Raw genomic sequence first — 11,254 nt, forward strand, 5'->3', positions numbered from 1 at the left:
CAAATTTATACTTGAATTAAAGCAATAGTTATCCCATGCTCCAAGCATCCACACTAAGTTTTCCTATGGTCCTTTCTTTGTGAAATAGATCAATTGAATACATCTTCAAGGAAACTCATTTCACAACTCCAAATCTTTATCACAAATGTAAGAATACCAAATTCTTGCCACTATTAGAATGAGTTAGGTTCTAACCTTTATGCAATGATCATTTTGTAATGTCAATGGACCAAAGCCACAAAGACTTGGACAATGAAATTACAAATTATTCCATTGGAGATTGACAGCAAAACAATTCAATGGAAGCGAAGTCTCAAATTCAAAGTACATTCCTTTGAACATCCTTTTTGCATAAAATTTTCCAACCTACACATAGATTCTTAATATCCAACTCCCATTATGGAAACATTTCCATATTTTCCATATAACAGCTCATTATTAATATATATATATATATATATATATATATATATATATATATAGAGAGAGAGAGAGAGAGAGAGGTTACATGAGGGTGACAGGTTTAACCCGTGTTCAACTTCAAACATATGCACATTTTACACGTTTGGCCCCTCCTTATAAGAATCTTTTCAATTTAAGCCTACAATTTACAAAACAGCCCCCAACATCCAAAATTCATAACACTTCAAGTCCAATATTTACCAAACACCCCTGACTTCTGAAAATCTTTACAAAATAAATCCTACACTTTTAACCCCCAAAATCCAAAATTATGATATTTAACTCCCTGAAACCAGCACCCCGCTAAATATTATTTATTTTTGCTACAATTAAATATAAATTTACACCTTGGGGTTTAGGGTTTATTATTTAATTACTCAATTTTAAACGGAGTGTTACAGTGTTCATGTGATTCAAACATCGGAGGAATGGAGGAGCTTATAATTGGATTGATTGGTGTAAAAGTCCATTCATGTAATTCACTTAATGTTTCTTCTTTTTCTTTTTATGTATTGGTGTGACTCGTGATTTGGTTGGTATTTTACATTTTCTTATCTTCCTAGTTGCTTTCTAGGTGGAGTTCCTCCTCTTTTTCTTAATAAAATTTGTTGGTAATGACCTTTTTTTTCATCAGCTTGTTTAGAATAAAATTGAGCTCTTCTACTTATCATCTTTCTTTATGCATCTTACCTTTCTATCGACAATGCACAATATATACACGTAAAAATAACGGATTCAATATTTATGTTCTTGCCCTTGTGTGAAGAAGATGAAGGCATCCTTAACAATGCCCCATTTTTCTTTCATCTCGTTTCTTAACATTCATATTGATTTGAGAAGGAGCGGACTATGATTCTTTATAGATAGGATTTTATCCAGGTTAAAGGGTGGGTCTCGATTTCTCTTGCGACTTGTTTAGTGTCAATGGATCAAAAGGTGGGGACTTTCGAGATTGATTTTTTTTTTCAATTTTTAATACATTATTTGAATTATAGTCAAGTATTCCAGTTTTAATTTTATGTCATATATCCGATGGGGCTGAACATTCATCATAGAATTAATTCCATTCATTCATAAATATGCTTAATATTTAAAATAATATTGCATAATTATAGATAAATCATAACTAATTTTTTTATATTTCTTATTTGTAGTTGTTGGGTTTTTTCTCTAAAATAGTTTAAAAAACACAAGGTGTAGTAACAGAATACTTGAATTTTTTGAACAACATAAAACTAGTTTATAATTTATCATGGATCTTCTTGCAAAGTTTGAAAAGAAAACAACAACCAAAAAAGAAGACAGCCTTTGTAGACTTTGAATCCTCAAGGGAGGCTTTGAAGTTGTAGAAGAATGTAAGAACCTTTGATACTTAATGATAATGTTATTCTTTAAACTCTTATACTCTTAAGCTTAAAGTTCATATCTAAATATGAACTTCAAGAGAGCAAAAATGCAAGTATTCTTTCAATTAATAAAAGCAAAAGTAGAGAGAATGAAGCCATGGAGAGAGGCTACGATTTTGGCATGAAAAAAATGCACCAAAATGAAATCCTTCATGTTATGGTCTTAAAGCAAAGGTAATACCTATAAAGTCTTAGCACTTTAAGACCTACCATGTCCATAATGTTCCCCCATATTAATCAAAAGACCATAACTAGTCTAACTAGTTAGAGGATTTATAAAAGAAAATCAAAATTTTATAAATTTTATAAACTCTCTTATAATAAAACTTAACTTTTGGGATAAAGATAAAAAATATTTCAGTCCAAAAAGATAGACATGACTTAATAAATCATATTATATGATTTAACGTATTATTTGCTAATGAAAATTATTATTTTCTAGAAATAAATAATTTCCAATTAATTATAAGTGTTTATTGAATATTTATTAAAATCAGATTCTAATAAATAATCAATTGGATCAAGTTGTTAGTCATATCTTAATTACCAATATCACTTTAATATGACTCTTGAGCATACAAGATCCTTCAGTAGTAACACATAATGTCATGTAATGATCACATGTTTTGTAATTGCGAATTTTGAAGATTAAAAAATAAATATAAAACAATTTCATATGATCCCTTTGACTGTATATATATATTTTTTCTTTTAGACCAAGTATTCTCTCATGATATGCTTAGTTTAACATTCATTTTTCATCTCTTTTTTTAATTTGACAAAAGCTTTGGTATTATATTTATAAAACATGATTGTGGCTTTTTTTCTTATATAGATTTTAGAGTCAAAAGAATTAAGGTTTCATTATGACGACTATCTTTGATTTTCTATAGTATTTTTATATCTACATTGTGTATTATTCATTTATTATTCCTGTTGTATGGAATTTTATATATAATTTATGTTTTATTCATTGATGAAGGGATGTCATTGACTGTGAACCAATATTGGGTTATTTACACAGAGGTATGGAAAAAATTGCAGAAAATCGAACAATTATACAATATTTGTCTTATGTAACACGTTAGGATTATTTAGCTACTATATTCACAGAAGCAATAACGATAAATGCACCACAGCAATTAGGCAATATTCAAGTCCCTAAAAGGGCCAGTTATATCAGAGTCATTATGTTGGAGTTAAGTCGTATAGCTTCGCATTTGTTAACAATGTTTGTCCATGGTATCTTATTCATGTATATTTTTTATGATTCTGATAGGGTTCATGAGAGTTCTAAGCTTTTAAAACATACATGTAGTTTGAATAATCAAAGTTAGAGTTAAATGCTTGAGTCTTCTAGGAAGACCAATTGAGATAAATAAACTAACATCATTCATTCCAAATATTGTATTCGATTATTATTAGAACTTCTTTGCTTTTTATATATGATTATAATTGTTGTTTATTTATTTATTTATAATTATGATTATAATAGATTTTTTTTTGTATGATTACAACATCTGTGTATTCATGTACTAGCTGTGACAACCATATATTACATGAGTTAATTTTGAAAAAAAAAAAAGTTAAATATAAAGGTTAAAATATAAAATAAGAAAAATAATGAATTATTTTAGTGAAAATGTTTTTATATTTTAAATTTAAATAAAAAAGAGAAACTAATGAGTTTTAATTTTGGTAATTTTGAAATTAAAAGATAAGTTTATTAATATAATTAATATCAATTTATTACTATATTTATTGCAATTATTATATTAAAATATTATTTGGAATTTTAATAAAATAGAAAAACTCATAAAATGATATGTGGGAAAAAAAATTAATTCAAACAACCAAAAAATAACATTTCACAAATTGAATGAAAGCGTGACAAGTGATTAAAAAAAAAAAAAAAATCATTTATTAGAGAGGATGATTACACATGTATTTAATTTTATTTTTTTCTATCTACATTTTTTTTTATTAATTTATGATTACAAGTATAGTATGAAGTTTCACATATAAAATAGATGAAATTTTTATTCATTGATGAATTTTTTTTTTCTATCTACATTCTTTTGCATTGCACTTTCTAAAAATTTTACTCGTCACATTGACCACGTTAAAACATTAATAAAAGCAATGGCATATTATTTTTTATTATTGACCAAAAAAAATGAAATAGTGAGGATTGGAAAGTCATTATGTTTTCCCATAGTAAGTCTTTTATGTGCAATGATTATTTATAATGAGTTGGTTGTATATAATAATATAATATTTCCCCTTTCCATCTACATCTAGCTGCTTTGGCTGAGCTGTAAGTGTATGTACAACAGATTTATTTACAAGAAAGTTGGTATGAGGAAACAATGATTTCTAAAATGGAATGGGAATCGTAATCACAGGGCCTTCTGATCCAGTCTTTCATTCCAATTGAGGCAACGAATCAAGCTGCGAAACCAATCTCCTGTTTGGTCAAACTTGTTGACCGTTGGAAGGGGATGCTGACTCATGCATATACGCACCGAGTCTCCTCGTGAAAGTTGTTGCCTTCTCTTTCCATCAAACGAGACCCAAGCGTTACTCCGTGCATCCTCTGGTATCTGCCACCCGTTAAAACAAATACTTACTTTCCTTGCTATGATTTATGAAAATGATAAATATAATCATTCAAACTTCAAAGTATATTGAGTATTGGGTTTGGGTTTTGGGAGAGTTGAGTTGAGTTGATTCACCTTTAATTCAAGACGTGCAGAATCAGGAAGTATAACAGGCCTGAAGGAGAGGGAATGTGGACAAATTGGTGTGAAAAGCATGCATGGGACATTTGGATGCACCTGCATTGCATTCATAAAATTATATATGCATGCATGATGCACCTTTTACCTAATTAAAATTACCCCAAACTATATCAACATACATACCATAGAACCTCCTGCAGCCGTAGAGTAAGCTGTACTCCCTGTAGGTGTTGCTACTATCACTCCATCACCTTGCACCTATTATTAAATAAAATTGAGATCCAAAGGGAAAGGGTTGGAGACTTTCAAACAAAAACAAAATGGAATGGGATAAATAGCAACACCCTTTCCCTTGATTTCCAATATGGTCAACAGATCTTAAACATCATTAAGATGGGGTAAATTTTTCTGCAATTTTCCACCCTACCCAAAATAATCAGTTTTAAAGAATACAGTGATTTTGGCAACCATACATAAAGTTCACTAACTTTTTTTTATAATAGCATTATAGCAGTATACTTTCACTAATTTGATACAGATACAGATTGCAGAAGAGAAGTTAATGATGAAAAAGAAAAAGTTTAAAGGTATGACAGACATACCTTAGTAATAAGACGGTCATGTTCATAACACTCGATTTTAGAAAGATAAGGGTTGGAGCCGCGATCAACGACAACCTCGTTGAGAACATCAAAAACTTTCCCGGGCATTGCTTTCCCGTTTCGGAATATCTCACAGTGGAGACGCATTCGAAGAGTTATATATACACCTTCCAGTGTGTTGTTCCCGTGGATCACTCGTTTTAAATCCTGCTTAAAGTCTTCAAACTGCACCCACCCACCACAAATCAATCTTACAAATCTTACTTACTTCTTTAAATCATTTGCCATAATTTATTTTCTCAAAAAAATTTCAACTATCATTTATCATGTAGAAGCTTACAGCATGTGAAGTGAGGAAACCGAGAGACCCGAGATTGAATGACACAACAGGGGGAACAGCACCTCTAAACAAGTTGGATGCATGCAGAATAACCCCGTCTCCCCCCAAACAGGCGATCAGATCTACCCTCTCATGAAGATCACTACATAACATAACATAACATAACATAACAAATTACAAACTGCAATTCGCTACATTTTTATTACTACAAACAAACAAATGCTACTTCTTGCATTATCATTATATACCTTGTATCTTGACTGTAGAAAGTTTGTACAAACCCAAATCCTGGTATTCTTGCAAAAACATCGTGAACCTCAGGTTCCACAAGAACATTCATGTTCTCTTGATGATACAAGAAAGACGCAGCCTGTATGTGTTTGTGTGTGTGTGTGTTTCATGGCATGGACAACCAACTGTTAGAAATCGTTTAAATCAAACTGCTCTAATGTCTATCTTTTCCATAGATTGCTTTTCTAACATTCTTTAGCATCAATGATAGATGCTGCATCATATAAATAGTTATAATTTACAAAAAAAAAAAAAAAAAAAAAAAAAAAGGTATGTTTAGGCCTTGTTTATTTTTTCCACCATTGAATGCTATCTGGAGGACTCTCGATCCTTATAAATGATGTTTAAAATACAATTTGAGAAAATGAGAGCACACTTGGGGAAAATATTTATAAATGAGGCCACATTTATAAAAGTTTAGGACAGAACTTAATGGGAAAGTCTCGACTTCTTGACTTTAGCTGTTAAGTCATTATTTCTGCATACAGTCAAAAAGAAATTTGATGCAAAATAAATAAGAAAACAAATGATGAATAGAAAAGAGTTTGACAGATGACCAAAGAATGAAGTTTGACTGAAAGAAACCCTCAATACTGCCTAACAAAATGTAAAAGCCAAGCCTATCCAAAGTCCCACGAAACAATAACAAAACCATGAAATCACATTAAACTAAGAAAATATAATTGAAGAAAGAAAGTGAATGTAAGCATAACTAAAACCTAGTGATCATTATAAAAGCTCTTAATTTGGGTTCACAAACACAAAGTAACAAGTTAAAAGAAATATAAAAGCTTTTACTCCTCTGATAACAAAAAAAGTAACAAAATTCTTTGTCTAAGTCTATGTCTAACAAAAATATACTACAGGTATCCATATCTCCAATCTTCAACTAAAGATACAAGAAAGTATCAAATTTCACATGAAAAACTCCACACAAAGAGAATAGAGTTTTAGGAGGAAAATAAAAAGCTGCTATACCTCAGATATCAATTTAAAAAGAAATATTTTGCAACAAGAAGATCCTTTTGATTGTTAGGCTACAGGACAAGCTTCCAAGGGAAAATTTCAATGATGAGGGCAGGGCATTCACGTCTTTTGTACACAAAAAGTGGGACAAAGAAATTGCAATTTTTATCCCATTGACATCTGTCCTGTATAACAAAAAAGGCATTATTGATACTCAGATGTGGAAGTAGTTGTAGTTGTACCTCTTTAGCTTGTTCCATTAGTTCTAGGCCAAGCTTCTTCAACAGTAACACAGTCTTGGGTGATGATTTCCACATAAGCATCTGCTGCTGTGTGCTTGGATGAGTGAATGCCAAAGAGGATTCAGTTACTTTTTCTCTGGTGCAAGAAACCCCATCTGTGCGAACTAAAAACATTTCTGCTTTCTTTCTTGATTGTATTCTTACAACCCCAGTTGTAGAAGCACACATATTTCCCTCAATCACTTGCATATCTTCATTCCCAACTTTTCCATTTCCATTTCCATTGCTTGAGACAACAATGGAATTGGAAGATCCACCCACTTCATTAGCAGCATGCCTACTATCTGAATCATTAAACTCTTTCAAGCTGGAACCAGAAGGAACAGAATTAGAATTATTGCTGAAATTATTCCCATTTAGAGAACCATTTCCCCTTTCAGAATCTAAACTACTTTTCTTTCTTGATCTCAATCGTTTCTCTAATCTTTTTCGCTCAAAAGTGAAATATGTCGTGGGGGAAGGAGTTTTATTTTTGAAAAACATGGACATTTCTTTTCTTGAGAAAACATTGGAAGGTGGTAATTGGGACTCCATGGGATTGACACAAAAATCAACCAAAACCCCATTTCCAGTATCTTTGTAGGCTCCATTACTGGTTGAAGAACATTCATCATCTTCTTCCATGGCTATGGCTGGTTTTGAGTTTGATGCAAGTTGTTGTTGATCTTGAATGTAACGAGACCCATACTGCCTCCATCTGGAAACCATGGCAGACGTTCTCCAAACACCTTCCTTGCTATGGAGATACACTGGCTTTCTGGTGGGGTCCGCTAATACAGATGAAAACATCTCAACCTGTGTCATTGATGGTGCTGTCCCCACTGAAACCGGAAGTTTGACCAGGTCAATTTTCCCAGATGAAAGTGCGTTTTGTAATGCGGTTTCATAAAACACATCATTTACATTCTCTGCTCTAAGATCCACAATGGTTTTGAACCCTTTTTCAAGCAACCACTTGAGGCTTTCCTCTGTCAACTGGCTACCCCTCCAAAAAGCTACATCACATTCAGCAGGTTCTATATCTTCTTTTGATGTGGATAAATAAACAGGATTCCAATTTGCAAATAAAGATGGAGGTGGATAATCCTCCACACGTGGAAGCCCAGAATCATAGCAAACACTTTTCAGCCTTTGAAGTTTTCTCCAAACATCAAGACTACGAGTATCATCTGCAGTCAAAAAGATTTCAAGAGCAATATGTAAACTTTCACAATACCTTTTCATCTCACGCCTGAAAATAGCAAGAGGTGGAAGCTTATCCTCCATTATGTCTACATCCGAGACACTAAATGACTTCATGATGGTTGATCTCCCAGAAAGAAGATCCTCCCTTCCTTTATTTAGAAGGCATATCATGCAACCAAGAACAGAGACTATCTTATCTTCAAGTAATGGCTTGTCCTCTGAAGGAAAAGCATAAGAAACACTACATTCCCCAGTCACAGGGTTGCATAATGTATCCATTAATGCATTGTGAAGCCTTTCAGCAGCTCTAAAGATTCTACAGTATGCTTCAACTTCAGCAATATCTCCAGGAAGTGGACCAACCCATGGTAATTGTGTCAAATTATGAGACTGGTATGTCTAAATTTAGAAAGAAACAAAAATTAGCAATTTAACATCATCAATGAGATTCTTTGCAATGCTAGTATGCTCTTATGCTATGCAAAACTGCAAGAGATATAAGAGCAGATTGTGGGAATAGCAGTGTACTTTACTTTTGTTATAAATATTGGTAATGTGTCTTATTTTTTTTACCCATAAGGCCATAATAGCAATGTACTTGCAATGTTTACTGATATTAGCAATATATAACATGGAATTCTTAAAATGCTTACAAGTATAATGTTGCATATTGCTAAAAGAATTCTTAAAAGTCCTAGTTGATTCTTGTTGCAGTTACCAAGTAGCATTGGCACTAAACTAATTATTATTTTTTTCCAATCCACTTGAGGTTACAGCATAGCTTTAAGTTGAAGATATCTGACTAAAAAAAAGGAGGCCACATTTGACTTGAGTGTTACTGAAGTTCCTTTTCAACTTGAAACTAGAAAGTTTGGATTTCTAAAACTTAAAACCATAAATACCAATAGAAATTTTTAAAACTTAAAACCACAAACCTTCTGGATATGAAAAGAAGAATGTTTGAATTTCTAAAATCAGAAGTCTATTCTTTTTCAGGTAGAGACAACGTACCATATTTAGAGGAGTTTCACCAATATAATCATCCTACAGTTGAATTTAATTAACTGGTATTCACAAACTACCAAGAAGAAATGATTGTACCACATTCAACATGTTTTTCTTTTTTTAAGAAATATCATAAACCGCACATCCACAACTCTAACTAATGGGGATGCACATTTAAACTAATCATTGCAAATTGAAAGTGGCATGAATCAGTTTGGGAAAAAAGTGATTATGATTATGCTTTCTGATTATTCAGGGTCATAAATAATCAGATTTTAAAAATTAAGCAAGGAGTTGCTATAAGGAAAGAGATTACTGAGACTGTGAGACAAACATAAAACTACTCAACTTTAAGCACCTCGTTTTCTGCTTCTGATTTTTGAAGTTGCAGAGATCATTTTTAAGAAATACATCCAAACACAACAAGCTTTCTAGGGCTATTTCTGATGATGAGAATAAAGAGAGGGCATTCTCGTCTTTTACGAAAATGGGAGATCAAGGGGGCATCTTGTTTCACCTTCATGGGTGGGACAAATTACAATCAGAGTACATTTCTGGGGGAAACTTTTTGTTTATTTGGTGAAAAGATATATATAGCATATTAGCATACTTTGATATACCCCCTTACAGTTACAAGTATCCTTAACGTTAGCAAATTTTGGAAATGAGATTCTACTAATTAAGGAGGAGTATTAAAGCCAACCATATGATTAGAGTCTCAATCTCATTTCAGCATCTAAAAGTTCACGCTACTCAACGAACTAAAGATCTAATAAATCTATACCAAAACAATTCATCCGACCAATCAATCATTTTATTTGCATAATCAAAGAAAAATGAATACCCAATAACTAAATTGATGAATGATGCACCTGAGAATCCAAGCCAATGTTGACGGAGAAAGGATTCGAGAGCTCCGCCCCAGCAGCAGCAACAACCACAGTGAGACGACGCCGTGCAGGTAATCGGCACTTGGTTGGAAACCCTACGGAATTATTCGGTTCTCTGAATCGTTGAAGCTCGAATGGATGGTGTTTGGGGGTTACAGTGTGTAGAACTGGAGATGCTCGATTCATATCGACAATCACCAAGTGGCATGAACATGAAGCCATGCCACCACCATAGAATTATGCAAGTAACCAGCGTGGGTGGATTGAAACAATTAGGAATTGTGGATGATAACAAGAGAGGGACCAAGGGATGAAAGGTGGTGGGTTCGCTTGGGGTTTTGTTGTGTTGTGATTCTTTGACCTTTGATTCGTGGATGTTTCAGTTCTCTCCATTTCCAAGAGATGGTGACAGAGGGAGAACGGAGTGCCAAACAACTTTCTAACTTTATCCCCAAAACTACAATCCAAAGTCCAAATTAAATCTCACCAGATCCATCACAAAAACGCAATTTGCAAGTAATTTTTTGGTTAATTTTTGTTTTATCATTCCTTAAAATTACTATACCACATTTTCCTCATTCCTCCTCGTCATCTTACATAAAATTACCGCAAAATTATCATTATTCTCGTAAATATATTGAAGTGGACATTTCTTGATTTGACTTAATAAAATTCATAAATAAAATTTATTTTGATGTGATTTTTTTTCTTATGTTTTATTTTTGGGATAATGACTTGTAAGGGTAACGAACTTTCGATTTTGTTCACATTTAGTCACTAAACCTTTTTTCGTTATCTATTTGTCACTGAACTATTGAAACTATTCACATTTTACCCTTATGACCGGTTACCGGTCATAAGGGTAAAATGTGAACAGTTTCAATAGTTCAGTGGCAAATAGATAACGAAAAAAAGTTTAGTAACTAAATATGAACAAAATCTAAAGTTCGTTTCCCTCTAAAAAAGTTCAATGACTAAATATAAACAAACTTCCTCTTCTATTATGTTTTAGCAAATTATTTATTTTTGTTAAATTCTAACAACATTTGTTGATGAAGAAATCT

The 11,254-nt window shown here is 32.4% G+C and overlaps 1 protein-coding gene across 1 annotated transcript; it reads right to left on the minus strand.

Annotated features, from left to right (window-relative positions):
* Positions 1–4,107: 4,107 nt before the first annotated feature.
* Positions 4,108–10,625, minus strand: NADK2 (NAD kinase 2). The gene is made up of 8 exons (XM_078992122.1): positions 10,173–10,625; positions 7,051–8,694; positions 5,800–5,921; positions 5,552–5,693; positions 5,212–5,436; positions 4,793–4,867; positions 4,604–4,705; positions 4,108–4,471 (listed from the first exon to the last, which is right to left on the minus strand). Exons 1-8 carry the CDS (start codon positions 10,410–10,412, stop codon positions 4,268–4,270), a joined length of 2,754 nt encoding a protein of 917 aa, XP_078848248.1. The 5' UTR covers positions 10,413–10,625; the 3' UTR covers positions 4,108–4,267.
* Between the last annotated feature and the right edge of the window lie 629 nt (positions 10,626–11,254).

This window comes from Lactuca saligna, chromosome 4 (assembly GCF_052625555.1).
Source record: "Lactuca saligna cultivar CGN05327 chromosome 4, ASM5262555v1, whole genome shotgun sequence".
Classification (NCBI taxonomy): domain Eukaryota; kingdom Viridiplantae; phylum Streptophyta; class Magnoliopsida; order Asterales; family Asteraceae; genus Lactuca; species Lactuca saligna.